Source organism: Falco rusticolus, chromosome 12, assembly GCF_015220075.1.
Source record: "Falco rusticolus isolate bFalRus1 chromosome 12, bFalRus1.pri, whole genome shotgun sequence".
NCBI classification, from domain to species: domain Eukaryota; kingdom Metazoa; phylum Chordata; class Aves; order Falconiformes; family Falconidae; genus Falco; species Falco rusticolus.
In genome coordinates, this window is record NC_051198.1 from 181,099 (window position 1) to 205,029 (window position 23,931).

General features: G+C 47.2%; 1 protein-coding gene across 4 annotated transcripts in view; it reads right to left on the reverse strand.

Moving 5' to 3' along the window:
* SLC24A3 (solute carrier family 24 member 3) overlaps nucleotides 1-23,931 on the reverse strand; it is a 182,243-nt gene that overhangs the window by 33,057 nt on the left and 125,255 nt on the right. For 2 of the 4 annotated variants that reach the window (XM_037406042.1, XM_037406040.1), the window contains exons 7-10: nucleotides 10,615-10,689; nucleotides 6,328-6,353; nucleotides 4,554-4,607; nucleotides 118-251 (exon numbers count right to left, since the gene is read on the reverse strand). In XM_037406042.1, coding sequence (XP_037261939.1) covers nucleotides 118-251; nucleotides 4,554-4,607; nucleotides 6,328-6,353; nucleotides 10,615-10,689 — 289 coding nt within the window. Of the gene's footprint in view, nucleotides 1-105; nucleotides 252-4,553; nucleotides 4,608-6,327; nucleotides 6,354-10,614; nucleotides 10,690-23,931 lie in introns of all 4 variants that reach the window. The other 2 variants (XM_037406041.1, XM_037406039.1) reach the window with 1 other exon arrangement.

The following is a 23,931-nucleotide window of genomic DNA, read 5'->3' on the forward strand; positions in this document are numbered from 1 at the left end:
CCCTGCCCATTTTCACGGCTGATAAGACAGCAGCAGTCCACATCACACGACTAGCAGACAAACTTGTAAACATGCAGAATGATGCAAGCAAGCAGGGTGACTTACTGGAACAGTTACCTTTCTTTAGTAATACCACTGTGGCATCGCAGCTGCTGTTATCGTCCATTTCTGTGTTATTTGCTAAACCGTTCACCATATTTGCAGAGTTTTTTGTCTTCCTTTCAAAGCAGTGATGTATGGTTGAGTTGTACCTGCACAAATGAAATAAAGTCTAGATGCACCTTTGCTTCTTCTATGTGGATTTCTTGACATTCTTCCTTTCCTAGACTCATATCCTCTGTGATCCAGCTAAGGGAGGGAAGAAAACCCCTCTGGTTTTAAGGAAATCCAGCCACAGTATGCCAGAGCTCTAACTAAACCGTATACAATGTAATCTCTCCATACCCAGAAGGCGATGAAAGATACAAGACATGAATCTTCAAAGACACGTATGCTTATGTATTATGTGTAATTAATATTCTGAATATGCAATTTCCAAATTTATTTTTTTAATCACACCAGAGCATGAGTGTTGTTTCACCTGTGAAGACCTACCACAGGAACACAAGACCATATGCTAAGATCCACCTCCATCTCATCTTCGTGGGGGTGAGGGCAGGGGGAGGGGAAAAACTTTATTTCTTATTTTATTTAGAGTAGCCAAGGAGCTGACAGAAACACGAGTCAAGGACCCCACCATGACACGCAAAGGCAAGGGCAGACCACTGTGAACGCCTGCCTGAGGTCCCTAATCAGACCAACAACCTCAACAGCTATATCCAAACAGGTCTGAAACATCTGAAATGTTATGGCATTGCTTTCAGAAAAAAAAACCAACACATTTTAGATTCAAACATTAAAACTGTCTGTTTTGATGGTCAGTTACTTGTTGCAAGGGTGAAACTTGTTGCAAGGGTGAAGCCACCCTCCATGTTAAAGGAAAAGTTTCTAAGTATTAGAAGTGAGATAAATTCTGACTCATTTTCCCTTCAACCTAGCCTGAGTGTTTTGCTGTTCTCACTGAGAATTGCTCTCACAATATTTACTCTATTCATCATTTCAAAACAAATCTCTACTCTTACTTGTTCAGACAAGACCACTGGTGTGCTTGGCAGCTGGTAGGTTTTGTTGAATGTTCCAGTTTAAATCTGGGTTTCCTTTCTATTGGCTTTTAAAAACAAGGCAGGAGGAGGGGAACCACACAGCAGAACAGACTAGCTTTGCTAGCATGAACTTGTGTGAAAGAAGTTGCACAAGCCAGATGCTCAGAAAATCAATGTTGATTGTGCTGTAGTTTTACTCCAAGCAGTCAAGAACAAATTGCTATGGAGTTTTGCACCCATAAAAAGTAGACTGGAATCTTCTGTGTGTTTATTTCTGAATAGGAATGCTAAAGCAAAGACAGAAGAGGCTGCTCTGGTGGGACTCAGAGATGGATTTGGTTCTCTGCTCTGCCATACAGTTGCTGCATTAGCCTTGGTCAGTTCACACAGAATAAGATCCGTAAAGCATAAAATGACAGAATCACAAAATCGTTTAGATTGGAAAAGACTTTTAAGATCATTCAGTCCAACCATTAACCCAGCACCGCCAAGCCCACCACTGAACCATGTCCCTAGGCACTGCATCTACACATCATAGCTCCAGGGACAGAGACTCCACCACCTCCCTGGGCAGCCTGTTCTGGGGCCTGACCACCCTTTTGGTGAAGACATTTCTCCTAATACCCAGTCTAAGCCTCCCCTGGCACAACCTGAGGCCGTTCAGTCTTGTCCTGTCGCTTGTGACTTGGGAGAAGAGACCGACCCCCCCTGCCTACAGCCTCCTCTCAGGGAGTTGTGGAGAGCGATCAGGTCCCCCCTGAGCCCCCTCCTCTCCAGGCTGAACACCCCCAGCCCCCACTGCCACTCCCCAGCAGAGCTGTGCCCCAGCCCCTTCCCCAGCCCCCCTGGGGGCTCTGGGCACGCTCCAGCCCCTCTGTGTCTGTCTTGTAGTGAGGGGCCCAAACTGAACCCAGGGTTCGAGGGGCAGCTGCACCAGTGCCGAGCGCAGGGCGACGGTCACTGCCCTGGTCCTGCTGGCCACACAATTTGGGACACAAGCCAGGACGCTGTTGGCCTCCTTGGCCACCTGGCACCGCCGGCTCACACTCAGCCGGCCATCAGCCAGCCTTCCAGGCCCTTTCCCACCGGGCAGCTCTCCAGCCCCCTGCCCCAGCCCATGGGGGCACCGAGCCGTGCTGAACCTCATACAGATGGCCTCGGCCCCTTGGTCCAGCTTACCCAGGTCCCTCTGCAGAGGCCCCTGCCCTCTGGTACATCAACACTCCCCACCAGCTTGGTGTCACTTGTGAACTTACTGAGGGTGCACCTGATCCCCTGCTCCAGAGCACTGATAAAGACGTTAAACAGGACAGGTCCCAGCACCGAGCCCTGGGGACACCCCCTGTGACAGGCCACCACAAGATGTAACTCTACTCACCACCACTCTCTGGTGCTGGCCACCCAGCCAGCCTTTTACCAGCTTCACGTACACCCATCCCAGCCACAAACAGCCAGTTTCTCGAGCAGAACGCTGTGGGAAACACTGTCAAAGGCTTTACTACAGTCTAGGCAGGCAGCACCCACAGCCTGTCCCTTCATCCACTAAGCCGGTCACCTTGTCACAGAGGGAGACTAGGTCAGCCAAGCAGGACCTGCCTTTCATAAACCCATGCTGGCTGGGCCTTGTCACCTGGCTGTCCTGTAGGTGCTGCATGATGGCACTCGGGATGATCTGCTCCGTAACCTTCCCCGGCACCGAGGTCAGGCTGACAGGCCCATAGCTCCCCGGATCCTCCTTCCAGCCCTTCTTGTAGATGGGCATCACGTTGACTGACCCCCAGTCAATGGGGACCTCCCCAGTTGGCCAGGACTCTCATAAATGATGGAAAGTGGCTCGGTAAGCACTGCTGCCAGCTCCCTAAGTACCCTGGGGTGGGTGGGGGTTGGGTCCCACCCACCCCCACAGGCTTGTGCTGTCTTGGTGGTGTGGCAGGTCACTTGGATTGTGGGGGCTGCATTCTTTTCCCCATCCCTGTTTTTCAGCTCGGGGCTGGGTGCCCAGAGAACAGCTGGTCTTCCTACTAAAGACTGAGGCAAAGAAGGCATTAAGTACCTCAGCCTTTTCCTCATCATTTGTCCTGTGTTTCCCCCTACATCCAATAAAGGATGGTGATTCTCTTTAGCCCTCTTTTTGTTGCTAATGTATTTATATTAACATTTTTTATTGTCTTTTACAGCAGTAGTCAGATTAAGTTCTAGTTAGGCTTTGGTCCTTCTAATTTTCTCCCTGCATAACCTCACAACATCCTTGTAGCTCTCCTGAGTGGCCTGCTCCTCAGCCAGGCCAGTATTCATCCTTGCTGGCTGGTCTTCTGGCACACAGGGACAGCCTGTTCACACATGTTTAAGATTTCATTCTTGAAGCATGTTGAGCCTTCCTGGACTCCTTTGCCCTTCAGGACTGCCTTCCAAGGGACTCTGTCAACCAGTCTCCCCAACAGGCCAAAGTCTGCCCTCCAGAAGTCCAAGGTGGCAGTTCTGCTGACCCCTCTCCTTACTTCTCTGAGAATCAAAAACTCTACTCATTTCATGATCACTACAGATGCCCCAGACAGTCTCACACCATCACATCACCCACAAGACCTTCTCTGTTCACAAAAAAACAGGTCCCATGGGATGCTTTCCCTAGCTAGCTCCCTCACCAGCTGGGCCAGGAAGGTCTCTTCCACACACTCCAGGAACCTCCTAGAGTGTTTCCTCTCTGCTGTATTGTATTTCCAGCAGACAGCTGATTAAGTTGAAGTCCCTTCCCAAGAACAAGGGCTAACGATTGTGAGACTTCTCCCAGATGCTTATAGAATATTTCGTTTGCCTCTTCATCCTGGTTGGGTGGTCTGTAACAGACTCCCACCATGATACATGCCTTGTTGGCTTTCCCACTGATTCTTACCCATAAACACTCAACATTGTCATCACCATCATTAAGCTCTGGACAATCAAAACGCTCCCTAACATACAGGGTTACCCCACCACCTCTCCTTCCTCGCCTATCCCTTCTGAAGAGTTTACAGCCATCCATTGCAGCACTCCAGTTGTGCGAGTCACCCCACCACACTTCCAGGATGGCAACTATGTCATAGTTTTCCTGCTGCACAATGGCTTCCAGGTCCTCCTGTTTGCTGCCCATGCTGCATGTATTGGTGTAGACCTTTAGATGTCTGATACTCAGATCTGTACTATGGGGATAAGAAGCCCCTTCCTGCCTCATCAGGATCAATTATAGATAAGCACATGACAGGGCAAGGTGCTTTAACCCCTGCCGTTGGAGGTGCAGCTGGCATGCAAGCTGGGTGACGCAATGGAAGCCCTGCCCACAGCCTGTGGCTCCCTTTAATTACCTCTACAACCTCTGAAAAAGCACTGGAGGAGGACGCCTTACAACCTAAACAAGCCAAGGGTTGTTTGACTTACTTCATGATAACGATGTAGATGATATACATCAGCACTAAGACTAAGGACTCCCACCTGCAAACAAGAGCAATACAGAAAACACATGAGAGCAGGCCACGACAGTCAGCTGCTTGGGTTCAGCCATTCCCCATCTGTCTTGCCACAAATTTGAAGAAAGGCTTGACTCTCTTGGGCTCTTAACACACTTCTAGAAAAGGGGAGGAGTAAAGAAATGGCACACCCCCCGATGTGTGATGTCCCCTTTGTTTTCCTGACTTCTGCTCTGGTTTTACTTGGCCAAATCAACTCCATCAGAACAAGTGACTAAACCTACAAGTTCAGCAAACAAATCATGCACTCAAGGAACACATACACTTCTGTAAGGACAATACCTGTGATGACTGTGGCAGAGTGTGGGGAGTGGCCATCCTGCCCTGCCTGCACGGGTCTGAAGAAGGTCGTTGGGCTTTTTGAGTATGCTAAAGCACACTGATCATGCTGAGACAACCTGAACAAGGGGCAGCTCCTCTTTTGCTACTGCTGCTGCATAACCACTGAGAATGCAACAAGCGGCAGTTGAAACTGCCGACTAGATATCGTCAGTTTTTTTCTCCACTTTTTCTGTAACAAACCAATGAAGTTTGTATGAAAACCAAATAGCATGTGACTTGCAGAACTTGTTTCTATGTAACTTTTTTCATTGACCAAAATGCTGCAATATGGATAGCATATCCTATGGCAAACTGCTAGTCTTTGTGGAAATCATCCATTATCAGAATGCTATATACTAATAGAGTCATGGGCCATTTCCTCTTTATGGATTCTGAGACACTGCACTAACCATAGCAATATCTCATTCCCTGATTCTGGCAGTTGAATACTCAGTTTCCGCATTGATGTGTTTTAGTTGAAGGTCACAGACGAATACAATTGGGTCTTGAGTCAATTTTAGTTTAAAAAACAAAACAAAACAAAGAAAAACAAGCCATTGCAAAACTCAAGTGTTTCAGAAATCCTTTTCTGAAATCAAACATAAATCCCCTACTGAGAAAAGTTTAAGAAAACATGCAACCCAAAAAGCCTGACTCCCCCTAGTGCTTGTAATCTAAATAATACTGGCTGTGCATGAAATCAAAGCTACCACTGTCACTTTACAAGCCCTGAGAGGTGCTGCAAACAAAACCATGAAAGCAAAACAACTGAAAGTACACTTTTAAAAATGTTTGAAGCCCTCCTAACCTACCATACCTATTGCAGTACATTTAAGCACATTCATCGAGACATTAACATCTATGCATTTTGTTTTTCTTTTTTTCTTTCTTTAAATCAATCTTTCACTTTTTGAAATTGCCTTAGGAGCTTTTATTTTTAAAAATATTAAATTATTAAAAATCCAAACATTGGAGCACTTATATTGCACAACACGGTTATCAGACTGCTTGGGTGGCCCCTTCCATTCCCAGGTGGCTGAAATCCCTGGGACACCAGCACCCAAAGAGCAGTTTCTGCCTCTGCTGAGCACAATGCCATCCCCAGGCTGCTGCAGGGTGGGCAGAGGGCACCCACTGCCACCACTGTATTGGTAAACAGTCCAAGTGACACTCTCCTAGGTTTTCCTCTGGCTCAGAAAATGAGTTATTCTAGCCTATCTTGTGCAGAGGTTTCTCACGCAGCAGGAAACTGCTGCCTGAATCACCCTGCAGAACTTTTTAACTTTACCCTCTTCTCCTGATGAACCCTACTTACTGAAGCTTTTGTGGTATAATCAGAAAAAAATGAAAAGGGATTGACTTACCAGGAAACTTTTTCATCATAAATAAACTGTGGAGAAAAAGTTTAAAAATAGGTACGTTATACACAAAATCACAGCTGGAAACAGTTCATGACCCGAGCAGGGGACAGAGAGGACAGAGCAGCTCAGGGCAATGGGAGTAAGCTCTGGCCTGTTCTGGCCCTGCCCTCTGGCCCAGCCTCTGAACTTCCCCACCCTTCATCTCTCACCCAGCAAAGGCAGGCAGAGGCTCCTTCCCAAGCATCGCCGGATCCTTGCGTGACTGGGGCTGTGGCAGCAGAAGTGGTTACAGGCCACATGGAAGCGAGCCGGCGCAGGGGCTCTGCCTGCTCAGAGCTGCGCGGTAGGCCTCACCGGAGCCACGGCTTCTTCTACTGCCTGGCCCTGAGCAGCAGCTGGGCCATCACGGTGGGGATTTACAGCCAGCTCCACAGCTGCTGCGAGGCTTTGCTGCCTGAAAGCTGGGCCCAGGGCATTCTTTCCTCAAGATCTGTGTGACCGCCACGCTAGCTGACTGCGACGGCTGCTTTGGCACACCTGCAGACGGATGCTGAAGCTTTTGTAACCACGCGGGGCCAGCCGCCTCGGGCAACAAGCGCCTCTCGAGGTGCGAGGGGCGTGCTGGATGAAGGCAGCGCGGTGCCGCGGGGGGCGCCGGTGCGGGCAGGGCCTGCCCGGGCTGGCCCCGGGGGCGACCGGCAGGTGGCCGCAGCGGTCCACAGCCCGCGCCCCACCGCGGCGGCTGCGGCAGGGCGGGGGGCACTGGGCTCCGCCGCCCCTCCCGCCAGAGGCGGGCAGCGGTGGCGAGCTGCTCCCGCCGTCCACCTCGGCTGTCACCCGCAGGGCTGGGGGCCTCAGCGCCGCTCAGCCGGTGTGCCGTGACCGCCTACAACGGCTGCTGCGGCGGGAGCGCCCCAGGGCCGGCCGGGCCGCCGCGGGTGGTGGCAGGGTGCGCGGGATCCCTTCTCAGGGAGGCCGGAGCCGGCGCTGCGCGCAGCACCCAGCGGCCCGGACAGCCGCCCTGTCCCGCCAGCCCCGGCGGGCAGCGCAGGCTCCATTCAGGCCCCCCAAAGGCCCACGCGGAGCGGCGGGAATCCCGCCTCGCCCCGGGGAAGCGAGAGCCCTGGCAGCGCGCCAGGGAAGCGGGGGCAGGGGACCGAGCCCGCCGGCGGCCAGCCGCCCTGTGCAGCCCACGGCAACCCCCGCGCGGCAGCAATGCCCACGCTGGATAGCGGAAGAAAACACGGCCACAAAAACGTTCCCCGTGCTGTTAGGGCTCAGTCACCAGGATCTAATCCAACAAGTCCTGGTTTAGGTTACAACGCGCTGGTGTGAAGGGACATGAAAACATGTGTGCTGAGCTTCGTGATTAAAAATAGCACCCATCCCACTTCTGTCACTAATGACTCTAACCAAATCCGTGCAAGTCAGGGTACACAGGCATCTTTTTCCTTTCAAGGGAAATAAGGAGTAACAGTTTTGCCAGGCTCTACAAGACAAAGAGGTAGCTTTGCCATACTATTGTAAGGTTTTTAAAAAATAAAAAAACACAAGACCGAATCAAGGTGAGGTAAGTGTGGTTTATCCACTTCCAATCCCTGTGATTTAGAGTTCACTCATTTCTTATCAAACGGCCCGGAGCAGCGAACAGGTGAATTTACACCGTTTTGCTCTTTATTACTGCAGCACTGTAATTCCTCTGCTAGTGGAAATGGAAGGAGACAAAGTCACATTGATTTACCCAACAGAATAACAAGCTTTTTAAAGTTGCAGCATCTCAGCGTTGGCAGGAATGTATTTATCTCCCCTCAGGTGTGTTTATGATTAGTAAAAAACACCAGTGGAGTACAACTGACAATACGGCACTAAAAGCTGCTGTTTAAAATACTGTGAGAGCAACCTTCTACAGGCAGTATCATCCCTTAAGAAAGATGATTGTATTTCAGCTGCAGCTAAGTCTCAAGGCCCTGATAGGAAAAGATAGCCTTATATGGCAAAGCATTTAAGCACCCTCCAAAATTTAAGGCAAACAGAAATCTAACAAAGGAACCAAGTGCAGGTCCTGCTAAGCTTTGCACAGAGCCTGTGGCTTCTCTCCCAGCTGAGCCATCAGTGACTGGAGAGCCAGTATTTGAATAACAACGTGTTGCCACCTAAATTTGATTCTGCCTTAAAAGGATAGGAAAGATCTAAGCCGCTGTGAAGGCAGGGGTCCCTGGGTGAGTGAAAGGGAGGAGAAACTTCCCAAACTGAAGCGATGTTTAGCTCTGAAATGAGAAAACCTCCTTTACCATCAACTGGGGAGCAATACTGCATATAAAAGGGTCAGCAAATCAGGTGGAAGCTAACTCTTTAACCATTTAAAGTGTTTTTCCTTCCTTGCATCTTTCTCTTTTTCTCTAACAGGTATTTAAAAGTCATTTGCAGTGATTGCTGTGGAGTGACCTGAAGAGAAGTGGGATGCGCTTCACATCTCCCAAGCCGCAATTAGCCACGTGGTGCTGTAACATGGAGTAAGAGTTCTGGCAATGCCTTCAAGCCTCCACTGTTGCCTGGAGTTGCACAGTCCTGCTACCCTGCCTGCATGAAGGGCTTTGAACCTCACAGCTGCTAAGTTGAGCGGAAGAGTGGACATACATCTAGAGAGAAGCTAACCCAAGGCTTAGGGGAAAAAATAACTGTATCCTGGTATTATGGGATACACTCCCAAAAGAAAAGGACTTCTGCGGTTCTGTAATTATGAAGAACAGCTTATATAGAAATAAAGTATAGGAGAGAAGTCTTAAGGATCATAGAAATGTCTGTTCAGTGAGCCACACAACTTTCTCCTTATGTAGGACACATAGCTAGGAATTTCAGGGCTGCACGGGACACGGTAAAATAAAGAATGGCTCTCAACATCCTGAAGCAGGTGACAACCACAAGGGTGAACCAGCCATGAAAAAAATCTGCCTTGGTTAAAGAATTTAAAAACCAGTGACAGATTCAACAGATTTTTAACTTGTTTGCCATCATGCAATAAATGAAACACCCAATCCAAAAACCAGGAGGCTAAATGCCAGGCAACTTCCCACATCTGTGCTTCTTGTGGAGTGAACTAAAAGAACACCTGCTAGATGTCTTTAAGCCCATGCAATGTAATTTATTACAATTAGGGGTGTGGCCTGGTTTGTTGTTTAACAACAATTTCTGCTATGAGGTTAGTGTCAGGCTGACAAACCAAAAAAAAAAAGTTTTTTATTTTGCAGCTCATTCCTAATAATTAAGTAGAAGCGTTATTTTTCATCAGGTGCAAAAAGGCTGGCCTTGCAGTATGGGGAATAAAAGTAAAACGGCTGAGGCAAACCCTCTGTTTGAGATAAGACAGAGGCCTTTACACCTACAGAATAATTATGGTACACAGACACATGCAGAATGAAAGCAAGACAAAACACAGTGTTCAAACTGTGACTAAAAAAAGTAGTGCAAACTTCAGAAATGCAAGTGTACATTGTCTGACTTTGAAGCTTCCTTCTTGCTTACATGTGGAAGTTGACTTTACTTAAAAAAAAAAAAAAAAAAACAAAAAACCCAACAACAACAAAGCCCAGAAATAAAAAAAAGCAAAGTAGAAACCATTACCAGGAAAGTCAGTTTTTACATTTCCTGACTTTAGTATTGGTTGCAAAAGTAATGCTAAACTGATGGCAGTATCTTTATCTAAACACTTGTGCTAACATTTTCTCACTGCATAGCCTGATTCTGAAAGATTCAGAGTACTTGCTGAGCTTGCTGAAAGCTGGAACAGAAGCACCACGAAGAATTACTGAAACTATAGCTTTCATTAGAGGATTTGCTGCTAGCATGCACTGAACAAGACCTGCTCCGACTATGTGCAAAAAAAAGTTTTGTAGTTGTTGAGTAATATCCTCTGGGCACAAATGCTGCCTCTCCGTACAGGTCAGGTCAGACATTTTTTAGGAAGCCACGAGGGTCGCTGTCAAGAGAGGGCTGACCAACACATCTGCTCCAGGGACTGCAGCGGGGTTTCAGCTCGGCACCCAACGCCTGCACTGGGACTGGAGAACCACACCTCTCCCCAGCTGTCGCTCTGGGCTTTCTGGACACTCCTCAATCTCCCACCCTTGGGCCAAGCTTTTCTATGGAACCAGGGAGATCACAAGAACATTCTTCCATGAGCAGAAAACCACAAGACTCCTGGAGCTAGGATCTTAGCTACAAGACTATGATTTCTTAGCAGGTTCCCTTTACATGTGGGCTCCCACAGAAGAATAACCTTCAAAAACTTACCACAATGAGTGCAACAACAGACAGTGTATAGTAGATTGAATCTCTCAAGAGACTCCACGATGACAGTGCAACAACCTGGGAAAACAGGCAAAAAGAGGATGTCAGCCAGGCTCTCACCAGCATGACTGCCACACTAGTGGTGTGTGCCAAAGTTAAGCCCATCATTCTGTGTAAGCTCTCCCCACACATGCTAGAACATGAAGAGGAGACCCAAGCCAGGAAACTCACTGGCCTACTGCAGTTGCCAGAGGAATAGTCACTAGGGAGATGAGGGGATGGCCAACTGAAGTGCAAATGACATAAGGTCATGGGCAGCAGATGATGTCCGTGCAAAGTCAAAGACATGCTAAATCACACTAGCATTATCAAAGCCATGAAAAGAAGAATCAAGTCCCAAATGTTTATGGAACCTATGAGCTCAGCAGGCTATCTGGCATCCCTTTCCCCCTGAAATCCCTCCTGTACACACACCACAGAGCCTGCAGTAGCAGTCCCTGCAAGCTGAGCTGTCCCCCAGGCCTGGCTGCAAGTAGCAGCTGGAGGCAGCTGAACCACAGGCGTGGGGGAGGCTTCGAGGGCTGCTGCTGTCAGGGCAGCGGGAAAGGGCTCAGCTTTACCAGCAGCACCCTTCTGCGCCAGCACAACGAGTGTCTTGGTGGAGAATGGTCACAGGAGATGAACAGCCCTGTTGAGTGTCTGGAAGAGGACACGACCACTCTTTCCACCCACCCGGTGGTTCACATCTGTTTCTTGTATTAATTTCCCCCAGCCTGGGACCCCTGCCTTCCTTGAGACAGGAAACCAGCCTAAAGTGCTGAGCAAGAGTGCAAAGCATGCAATGGTCCAGTAGGCAGGGGAGCACCACCAGACACAGCCCCCAGCTGCTGCTCAGCAATGTGGGTCCTCCCCATCCTTGTCCTACCACTACATGCCCTTGTCCACTGCAAGGCCAGCTGCTGGCATCTCACACACTAGGTGTCCAGGAAATTTTTAGGCTGCTGGATGTTGGGTTCCTCCTTGCTACAAACGTCAACTTGACCCACACTGATTCACTCAGGGGAGGATAACTTGGGCAACAAAGGTCACACTGCAAAACAAGAGTCTAGCAGCACAGAGCAGCCAGATCCCCAGCACACTGCTAGCCAGAACCTCAGCAGAGCCACGGGTTCACCCACCACACTGACAGGTATCACTACAGCTCTCTGTGCATTTGCACAGGTTTTGGGACAAATACTCAACACTCCAGCAAAGCGTTAACAACAAAATCCAGGAATTTATATGCAACAGAGGACAAAATGGGATAGCTGTGCAGTTCATTTCACTTGACACCTTCCAAAGCCATGGAAATGAGGAGGAATTGTCACTGTAGGCTGAATGAGCCTGTGATTCAGATCTTAGAAGAAAAAAATACTACTAAGCTAGCCCTTAAATTCATTAATAGTATTCAAAAGGGCAGATTAAAAGCAGTCATGTGGCGGTAACATCTTCCCTATGATTCTATTTTTTGCAGTCATAGGAAGACCCCTCAGTAGAAGCTTCTCCTCAAATCTTTATTTCAAATTTCTTGAGTGCATGTCAAACACTGTGGGTCACATCCTTCACAGGTGTAAACCACAAGGAGACAGATGGGAGATGGCTAATTTACACTGACTTGGATCTAGCCCCTGAATGTATAAATGAATTTTCTGACCACATCCTCCAGTGATGCTCGTGCATGAATTCAGTCAAACAAACAGCAACTTCATTTTAATTCCTATGATATATAAAGAAAGGTCCTATTTCAGAGTGCTAGAAAAGATAGTTTCCCAGCTTTCTCTGCATGTTAACTCTTACAATATTGGAATTTTCCAAAACTACTAGCAAAACAAATGCTGTAAAAAGATACTGACCATTATACTAAAAAATATCTGCAGCCTCTTAATACTATGGCTTTTTAAAGTGGATGGAATTTATGACCAGTATAAAGTCTCTTTATGCAATCATTGACATGTCAGAAAATCCTATCTAAAATAAAAAAGCAGGCCTTTAAGTCCTTGAGTCAGATTAGATTTATACCACCTGACAATACATTCCAATACATGTAGGGATAGATGAATGGAGATGCTTTATGATGGAAATTTCCAAATGTAGAAACGTGGAGTTAGGTTCATAATTCTATTCAGAGATCTTTAATTAAATCTCACATCTTATAGATAGCGAGCCCCTTCATTTTGATTGAGCATCTTTTGTAAGGGAGTTTATAATGACGTTATTCCACTCAGCTTTTATGATGCTGCTTAAGTTCCTATGCACTTTTCTCAGCATAGATGTCGGTGGGGATTTTGTAGCTGCAGACTTAAGCTCTGCCTAATAATAGAGTTACAACATTTCTGAAACAAATGACAAACATATGAACAGGCTTGCTGGCAACTGTCGCTATTCTGTCTCATGAAGTCTCTCCTGGGTACAGGGGGTGTTGTCACAATGCCACACAGCATACCTGTGAAAGCAAGATGACCTGGTTACTGCAAATCAAGCTAGTACCTCTCCTGTTCTTTCATATTCTACTATAATCTTTGCAGGGAATTTCCTCAGACACCTGAATGAGCACATTAAGATCCAGATGCTTAAATGCAGCTATCTAGGAGGGACCTAGAGCACAAAAGCCATAGACCAAGAAGACACTGGGAAGTGCAAGGACTCTTACATTGAATTCAGACTGGACTGAAGGGAACATGCTCATGCCTGGGACTTGTACATGCTGCTCACATTTCACAGATATCCTAGTAGGTCTCCCTGATGCAGTAACTAGGGGACAACTAAATCTCAGCCCTCCTTAGACCATGAGTCATTTTACTGAAGTCTGTGAACCATTTGATCACTGGGAAGAACAATCTGATATAGAAAAGCTGTGCGCATAAGGTAACCATGCACTGAGGGTAAAAGGAGCTAATTAGCACTGAGGGAACTGGCAGCACTTCCAGCCTGCTCACAAGAATCATGTAGTCTAGTTATAACTGTCCAGATCTTGAATGCCTAAGTTGTGCCATATAGTCTTGCAGCAACCAAGGACTCCATATAAATCTTAAAGCACTGGAAACCACTTAAATTACAGTTTACCAGACTAAGGCAGAAAGGAAATCAGGGAAACAGTTTAGGCATGATCAAATTTGAGTTTTAAATCAGCAATACTGTAACCCAGTGGAGAGCTGGTCCTCTGGGAGCCAAGCATAAGGACGCAGCTGTAAAATGACTGTCCATCAGGTTATGCTTCCTCCATTTGAAGGAAGTATCCAAAATTCAAACCCCAGACAAGTGCCCATTAGCCCTCTCTTGACTACTATACCGGGGACTGAAAGGAAGAGCTCTTTAGACCAGGCTTAAATGAGAGCAACCCCCGATGAGTCCAACACAGATGAGGACCGATAGTGCATTCTCACCTGCATACCACAGCATCATTCCTATGGCTAAAACAACCCATATTAGATATCTGGTTTCGCATTGGTAAACTTTTGCCCTGCAAACTCTTAGGTGTAACACTTACTACTCTGAAAGCTTATTTCCCTTTTTGAAGGGCTGGAGAGCAGAGAAATCAAGATTTTACCCGTTTCTGCTTGATTTCTGCAGTTCTTAACTCCTAAAGCAGCGGCCCCATGCAGCACACACAACCTCCTCCAATATACACATGGGGATAAGCTACCTGGGACAAAATCCCTGAAAATCAGACACTGGCAGCTGCTGCTTTTGCCACCTAAGTTTGATCAGGGCAGCCAGGGCCTCAGTAGCAATATACTCTGTGCCCCCTCCTAGGGCTTCACCAATATCCTCTGTAAAACTGACCCTTCTCTTCTGCTCTTCCATATTATTTCCCTCCCCTCAGCAGTGCGGAAGCTTTTCTCCCATCCACAGGAGACCTGGCGACAGAGGCTGTGCAGCTGGCTGTGCTACTCACCTGCTTTCCCCATTACAATGATGAGCCTGAGATGAAGGAGGTGACACAGAACGTGGGTGCTGCTACCTTGGTAAGGATGTTTGTACTCCTGCTGCTGCCAACAAAGGTGCAAGGCAGTCCAGAGGGGTATGCGCCGCTGGATATCTTCTCTGCTCAATTTTCCATGGGAAGCACATCAAATGTTATTTAAGCACATCCACGTTATTCAGGGACCTTTTTCACTCTGAATTGCTCCAGGGCTTTTCCTCCTCTCATGGCCCATTCTTTGCTTGACATTCTTGGGCTGAACAATCAGCTACAAACACTGCCTGGAAATGCTAGGCTTTGGAAGCAATCTTCCTAGTCTTGTTTCTCTATCATCTAGAGGTCTAGATTTTCAGGTATTAAGAGCTAATAACTTAGTTTGTTATGTGGAGAGGCAGAAATGCTTGGGCAAGGGTGTCAAAAGATTAAAGCCAACCACTGCAGTGATTAGCCTTAAGAGTCTACAGAGATGCGCCAATAGTGAATCCACCGCTCAGTGCCTCATAGCTGGAAACATCTCCTTCCCAGCTGCTGTGCACACTGTGTTGTTGACTCCTTATGTGTAGTTTGGATCATTGATGTTAGATCTTGACAGAGAGACTGCCATTCAGCAGAAAGCATTTTCAGGCAAAGATGAATGTTTCTCGTGAGTTTTAAAGGGAAGTGGTAGACCGTCTATAATTCATTAGACATAGTTTTAATGCAAACATGTCTCTTACCTTACTGCACCAGAAGCAAATGTTCTTACTGACTGACCACGGTGGCTATTTTGGATAGGCTATCTTGTGCAGCTCTGGAGTCCAAGGGTGCTTCCAAATCAATCACCAGTCTGGAATCTTACTCCACACATTTTTAAAGAGGCTGTACTGAAAGCCGCAAAGCTCTTTTCTAGAGAAGCGTCTTTTTCTTCTAATGGTCAGCTACAGCCTGAAAGGTGACTGTAAACTGAGACAGCTTTACCTGGCAATGCTGCAAGACAGGTTGAGAAAACAAGCAGCAAACACAAGCCCCTTTTCCCTGCTGCTGTTCTTCTGCCTCCTCAGAGATGGGAAGCCAAGGGAACACGTACCACTGCCAAGCTCTGCTGGGCTGGGGATGAGGGGAGCAGGCAGGCAACTGAGTGGTTTCAGTCACAGCGGATACTGCTCCCTCAAGTCTTCATTCAATACGTTTAAATTCCCATTAAGAGCTTGTCAAAAGGCATCCAGAAGCAGAGAATCTGGGTCAGTCTTCATGCTGCCCCTCTTTATGTGGACTGTGCAGAAGCAATCAGGGAAGCCCTTACGCCACCCTCACAGGCTGTGATCTGTTTTTTGAATGCTCTCTGTGCTGACTGACAAAACTCTTGCTCACTGTGATACCTTGCAGGCACCCTGAAACATCACAACAGCCGGCAGTGCACTGCATAAGCCTCTTCAATCTGCTGCAGCAAGACACGCAGTGTGAACCTCCTTGCGCACTACTCCTGGTTTGCAGGAGCTACCCTCAGAGCCAAGGGGTGGCCCTTAAAGCCTGCTGGGGTCCCCTCCAGAAAGTGTTGTTTTCCTGACACTACTGCTCAGCAAATCCTTGACACAACTCCAAATCAGCCCTGTGATAATATGATAGGATCTCACATCGAGTTAAATGACTAACTGTTGGCCAATGTTACAGTAAGTAGTGAACTCAGGTGGAGATCGGGGACAGATTTTCAGGGAAATCGGACTGGCTGTAATTTGTAGTTAATACATGTCTTATGCATTTGGAATCATACAAAACCAAAAAGGTCCTCTACCTTAGGTACCAGTCTCATCCTGAAGAGGATGGGAAGATGAAAACCAGCAGCGCTTTACTTTCTTGTGATTTGCAGAATTCAGCCCACAGCAAAGAATTGGTTTTTACGCACCAAAACCAAGCACTGCTGCAACCCACTGAAGAGAGGCAGGTCACAGCAGAGCCTATCAGCTGAAGTATCTGAGCCACAGCTGAAGAGAACTAGGAAGGGAGAAGCTTCAGGGCACATACTTATTTTGCTGTTCACCCATCCAGGCACAACACATACATAGTTCCAGAATGTGGTAGGTATAGTGCTTAGTATTGTGAGGATCCCAGTCCCTCCTCCATCCAAAGATGAAGCAAGTAACAACCAAATCAGCATTCATTTAAAGAGAGCCTGTGGGGCTCACTCTGCCTATCATCACTTTAGTGGGCTGAGAATTTCAGTAAGACATTTACCTACAGTCCACTGTGAAATCTTCACTTATTGATGGGTTTCATTGCCATTGACTGCATTGGTAATAACAGTGATATTAGTTGAGGTTTACTTTTACTTGCTCTGCAGGAATATAAATGGCAGATGCCTTAGCAATAAACATCATTATGGGATCTTAATGACCTTATGCAAATCCAACCAATCATCCTGAAGTCACAGCTGCTCAGCCAAGCCAAGCAGAAAATTAAAATATCTTCCACTAAATGACTGAGACATTTTCTCCACCAGGTACTTGGGAGAGAGGGCGATGACCTGATTGGACACAGCAAAACCTGCCTACAAGGACGGATCCTTGTATGCCAGACATTTATGTTAAAGATAGAACTGTGCTTCATTTTCAAAACTAAAGTTATGAGCAGTTTTTCATCTGTGTCAGTGCTGGGTAGAAATAAGAAAAAAATCGACTTCATGCTCAGGCAGAATTTAATAGGTTCCACTGCCTTTTGTTCAATTAAACACAGTGTAAGGTTCATTCAAATCTGAAAAGTCACAGCAGGTACATGAACAAGACAGAAACAAAGGGATTCTTACAGTTCCTACAAATGGTGGCACTTAAAAATCATGGAGCTTTTCTGGAATACCGTCAAACCTCTGGGGAAGTTCCTTGAAGCCCTACATCATTACAAAGACCAGCACCAACTAGCCAGGGCTGCTGTCCACCACAGAGGTGGTCCCTCTATCACATGGACAGAGCTCTGTCATCTTCCTGGGCACACACATCTCACAGGGGGTGAGCGCCTGCAGTGCCCAAGCTCCCTCACCACACAAGCCACCAAGCTTCCTCCAGTGCAAGCAGGGGACCGTGATATGCCACAGCTCACTCCTGGTCCCACTTCTTAGGCCCTGCGTGTGGATATACGTGCAGTTGCTGAATTGCTCCCACATGTTGGGCAATAGTAGGCAAGTCTCTGAGCTTTGGAAGCTGGTCCAGGCCTAGAGCCAGTAGCTGATCTCGGGGTCAGCTCATGCTTCCAGGCACCACTTGTGAGCGGGTTGCGAGCCAGATGAATCACTGGGCTGGTGGCCACAGCAGACCGCTCTGGACAGTCCACACTTTGAGGGACCCTCTCCCATCCCATGGCCAACGCATTGAGCTGAAACACCCCTTGCAGACAGCAGCCCAAACCAGAGAACTTAAAAAGACTCCTCCTGCCCAGCCAGTACCTGGAGGCCTCATTTTCACCAGCACCATTCCCACAGTGAAACAAGGCATTGTACGTGAGCTATGGGCTAGATATCCCATATCCAGGGCTTGGTATGGTTTAGAGGGTGGTGAGCTCCTGGTGGCACTTTGACCCACTCCATAATTCAGATGCAGAACCAGCAAAGCCAAGAGAATCCTTCTCAGAGGCTAACATTGGTCCTCAAACATTGGAGGTTTCCAGCCCTCACCAGTGGGACATTTTCCCTTCTGTCTCAATTGCATCTTCCTGGCTGCAGCCTCCACCTATGCCCCAAGTCTACAAGGAGATTTCTGGCCACATCCTTCCACACTATTGGCCTTTTGGGGATACTCTTCCAAGCATCTCACACCTTCTCTGAGGTCATTTCATCTCAACCAAATCTCCCTCACCTGCTTCGTAAAAAGTCCCACGAACCAGGGTCACAATCCTTTCTGTCACTGAAGATGATAAATGCTGTTGGAAGGGATGGCAGTGTTTCTGTGACTCCAGAGGCAGTCTCTTGAGAATGGGCTGCAGGCAGGGTGAAAGCACATTCTCCCTGTCGCAAGGCAGCCTGCAGCACCTGGCAGCCAAATGCCGCCATGAAAAACAGCAAAGCGAGAGCTAAAGGTAAAGTCTGTGATTCAGAGGCTACAGACTTTGTGCTGTTGGAAAGGTCGTGACCAAACAGAAGGTGGGAAATAGCAACTGCATGTTTAATATTCTGCACACACTTTCTCTTTCTTTTGCTGTTAAGTGTATCAGTCCTATAGCAACTGCAATGAAGACAGAAGGCAGGAAGGAATTTCTTAAGGTAATTACTCCCATCTTCCAGCAGTCAATCACAAGCTAATAATCATTAGCTGCAAATCAAATATAGCAAAGATCACCAGGTACACTTTTCCCCCTTGCTGCTCCTCTAGTGGTCATCTCTCAGACTCGGACATGTACCTTTGAGTCAATCATGCTGATTCCCACTTTATGGTCCCAGGAGGTAACAAAAACATCCGTGAGAGCAAGGTCCAAACACCTCAGGATGTTTTGCAGGGAGCTGGGGTCAGAGAGCTGCAGAGGCATGAGAAACCGCAGCGAAGGGAAAGCTCTCCACACAGGCTGGAGCAGCCCCCTGCTCCAGCTGGGACAGCTCCACTGTGCAGGTCAAGGATAGGTGAGGCTGGCTGCCACAATGCCAGGCAAATGCACGAGGGACTCTCTCATGACAGCATGGCAGGGGTCCCTGATCCCATGTCCCCTCCTAGCATGCTGAACCACTCTGTGACAGCTGAAATTGTAGACAGGTTCCTGCATAGAAAGTCACTGTCACCTGGGCAGCCTTCCTGGAAAGCTGGCAGGCAGCTGACATCAGCCAAAGGGTCCTGTGCTGGGACTAAGAGCACAGTAGGATATCCTGGACTGAATGCTAGGGAGCGGATGCTCCCTTCTGTACCCCACAGTGATGCCTCCCTGCTGCTGAGATGCTGAAATCACAGCTGTCCCAATATCCCAGGACACTATGAGTATCCAGGTCAGTCCCCTGACCATAATCTTTACTGACTACCTCCCGGCAAAGACACCAGAGTCCTGCATTGTAGCATCCAGGCTTACGTGGGGCTTTGACCAATACTAAACACCCCTCCCAAGCACAGGTCAGGCCAAAAAAAAAATCCAGGCCTTAAAATACATGCCTCTGTAAGCCAGTAATTGTGGAGCAGCTCTGAAATGGACTCACTGGGAGGAAAGCTTCCTTCCAATTACCAGCCACCTAATTTTACCACTGGTTTGGCATTCTCTGCAGAGTTCAACCGTCACTCCAGCTCCTGGTTTGTACATTGTGGACCAACTCAATTGATTCTCATTATTTCCCCAAGAATATTTGCTTTTTTAAGCAGCTCTTGATATTTTCATTACTGTGGCAGCAATCCGTCTCTGTGACATTCTCAGAATGGAAACCAGTGGACACTCGCCAAACCTCAGGACAAAGCCAAAAATATTTCCCTGCTCAATTGGTACTCATAATCACCCATGACTTATGCAGATCAGCGTGTCTTTTCAGCTCAGCCTCCTGCAGAGCCAAGGCAGCAGGACCCTGAAGACCTGCATTGGTAAATGACTCCTGCAGCACAGGAGATTCTGTGCAGGATTTGCAGCAGAATTCAAGGACAACTGTAGACACGGTACAGGAAGGCCTGCACAGGGTAAACATTTCCCAGTCTCCTCAGACTTGTCAGTCCTTGCCAGATATAAGAAGAGATTTTGTGACTTCCCTGCTTTTACACTACTGATGATGTAAGAAAAAAATCCTACCAATGGTAAGTCCACAGTATTGATCTGGTTACAAATTCTGACAGAAAAAACTTGACCTCAAATGTTGATGGTGTTTAGTGGCAATTAGGAACTAGTCTTGTTTTGATGCTGATAGGAATCCATTCTCAGCTCTGCTGATTGCCTCCCCTATTTGTATCCTATTATTGAACGTAGCTCTGTGAAAAAGGTTTTGAAATGCTAATATAACCAAACCACAGCAACTTCTATGATGGCCAGACCAATTCTGGATCACTCACCATCCAGACAGAAATCCTGGCACCCGATCTGCCCATTACACCAGTCCCCATCACAACTTCCTGAAGCAAAAGAGAGTCTTCTATACTGTCATGTTGTCCATGGGCCTGAGAGGAGCTTCCTATAAACACCTCACCAATGCCAAACCCTTCCTGGGCCCACACAGCTCATAAATCGCTCGTTACACCTTAAGCAACTGGCTTGCTGCATGCACGTCACTGGTCTGTCATGGTTTCCTTGTGCTTTCCTGTCTGCCTGCTTGGTCCCTCCTGCTGTCTCTGATCACCACCTTTCAGGCTCAAGGGCTACGTTCTGGCTCTGTATTTGCATAACGCACAATAACGTGGAGGTTTTTTTAATCCACAGCTGAGAGAGACTGCTAGGTGCTGTAACAACAGCAACAAGGACCTTGGGGGGTGTGTGTGTGTGTGTGTGTTATAAATCATCAGGAGGTCCAATCTTACTGATCTCACTGTACAGTTTCTGGTTCAACTTAAGATGCAGATGCCAGGCTCCAGAAACCATGAAGTCTCAGTATGAATGCCTCACCAGACAGAAAATATGCAATCAGCACTCCTTCAAGCTAACCATTTATTGGCTGCTTTGCTAAGCTGGTGCTCAGCACAGGAACATGCTGCTGGCCTAGTTCTGGGAAATAAAGTTACTTCGGGAATAACAAAATGCTTGTACAGCTTGTCAGACCCCTCTGAAAGGAGAACAAAAGGGGTATGGTGTAACAGGTACCTCTGACAGAGCTTATTCACCATGCACAGGTTGATGCTATGTAGCAGTGTCATGGGGACAAGGCATGACACTCACAGAGAGCAGGACAAAGTCACCTTCAGTGTATTCTGGTTAACAGACTGCATAGTTAACACCAACCATGTTTGCTCACACCAGGGTTACAAACTTGCTGTAAATCCACAGATCTGTGATTCCCAATAACACCAACACTTGTGTTAAAGGGGGAGTGGGAAAGGAATCTAATTTGCTTCAGCAATCAGTCGCTCTGTTGCCTGCCAGTGCCAAACACCCCAGCACGAAAATCTCAGGGAAAAGCAGCACCCAGCTGCTCTTACAGTGGGTGAACATCCTCCTCGATTGCGCTGATAAAACACAGAGAAGGATGCAAGAGACAGAGAAGCCTGCTGAGCTGCCTGCCCAGAGAGCAGCAGGGAAGGAAGCCGGAGCAGCAGGTACCTTCTGCTGCTGGCCCTACAGCTGGGAGCACCCTCTTTATTCTGGGGGCGTGCAAGGACTTTACTAGAGTAAACTAGAGTTTACTACAGAAAGGCTGCAGCCTCTCAACTTTAAGGACCCTTGGGCAACATCTCTATATTAACTGATGCCTCTCGGTACTGAAACTCCACTGACATCTTTCTGCCCTCTCTGCAGTCTGAGCTGCTTGCTGATCACCTGACTTTCCGTAGGACAGCGGGAATGCTGCTCACAGCACCCTCCCTCTGTTCTTCCGATACTTTGTGTTTCACACACACATGGCCATGCCAGCTGCTCTATGTTCCCACCAGGACCACAGCCTTGACTTCTGGGACAAATTCTGTCTTCAGTTGAAGTCTCAGTGCTGGATCCTTGTATGGCTTATTACCCTGTCCCTTTCATGCTTTCAAGTCTGCAACACACTTCTATCAGTGAAACAGCAGGCCTACAGTCACTATAAAATGTTGTCAGCATAAAACCACATCATGCCCTGGACTAGAAGAGCAGCATATAGTCCCAACAGTTGCCATTAGGTTCTCCTTAAACTACTTATCCACAGTTTTACATTTTCCATTGATGGTCACGGACCAAAAAAGAAAAAAACCCAAAATCAACATTCCAACTCTCTCCTCCCAAAACTCCTCCACAATCCAGGAGAAGGGGAAATAAATAAAAAAAAAAAGCTCACAAATGCAATCATAAAACCAAGGGTCAGTAACGACTCCAGTCTGAGTTGTCAGTGAAATTAAAGCTTAAAAGATTAAGACGCATGCAAGCTAACTGTATGACAGAACTAGGTTAAAAAAAAAGATAACAAAAGTCTCAGTCTCTTCAATAAACAATGTTCTACCTGGTTATTAAATCTGTTCAGTCTCCTCATCTCAGCTCTTCACTATTTGTAACACCTATTTATATGGTATATTTTCACACCAAGATAAAACTGAGCGCACGTCAGTTCATGATTCTGAGAGGCAGCCCCAGCTTACACAAGGATTTACTGTGCCTTGGACAGAGGAGAGCCTTCTGAATTTAGTTTATTTCCTCAAGTAAGAGAACACCACTGGAGAAGGAGGAGGCAGGTCAGACAGTCAATGTAGTCCTTTTTTACTCCAGTGTTATGGAGGGATGACACCTGGCCACCAGCTAGACCCCTTGACAGAGGAAACAGCTGGAAGAACAAGAATATCTCTGGCAAAACCCAGCATGCATGGTCCCCTGCTACATGCAGAGTAGCCTGCCTTGTTCTGGGGAAAGGTGAAATAGAGAAACCAGAACTCAATTGAAAAACACAGCAGTTAAATGATTGTTAACGAATCAGGCTATGCAGGTTGAAAATTAGTTTAACGCTGGAGTGACTTGCAGCTCATAGCTATACTGCTTTCACCTAGGCACTTTTCACTAACCTATTCTCATCCTTCATCCTCTTCTGCAACACTGCAAAAGGCTGCAGTTTAGTGCAGGATGAGGACAGCGGAGGACTGGATGACATGCTGAGAAAGCAGCAAAAAAGAGAAGAATCTGGACAGGGGAATTTTCAAAATTGAACAAACTCTGCTTGTGCTGGCTTGAATGAGAGCTGAATTAAGCAAGCATTGACTGCTACCAAGAATCCCAAATCTTTTACACCAAGGACGATGAGAGGGCAGTGGAAGGAGGGGAGGAGAATTTGTGAAGCACAAACATGAGAGTGAGAGAATACAGTACAGAGTGACTGAGGCTTGGAGAGTACCCTAGGTACGGTCAGTCTCCCCATACACAGTTGGTTTGCAATCATGGAAAAAGCCCAATACAATCCATCACAACACAGACGACAGACTCCATGCCTGTATCTCTTGCCTGCTATCTAGTATGCATCCCTGTGAAATGCTGCTGAACTTATCTTAGAAGGGCTGCACCTGCTACCATTTCATATCTTGCAGCATTATTCTCTTACTTTCTCATACTCTTCCTTTGCCACTAGAAAGCAAAGCAGATACAGCAGCTAAATAATCAATGTTTGGGTTATGTGACTTAGCTGTACAATTGTAAGAACATGCATTAGTGTTGCAGGTGCACAGAGAGCTGAGGAAACGGCTACAGACACATCCAACTTGCACTACATCAGCATTTCGGGAATAAAGACAGTTCTTAATATATTTCCATATACTAAAACGATCTACGACTTGAAAATA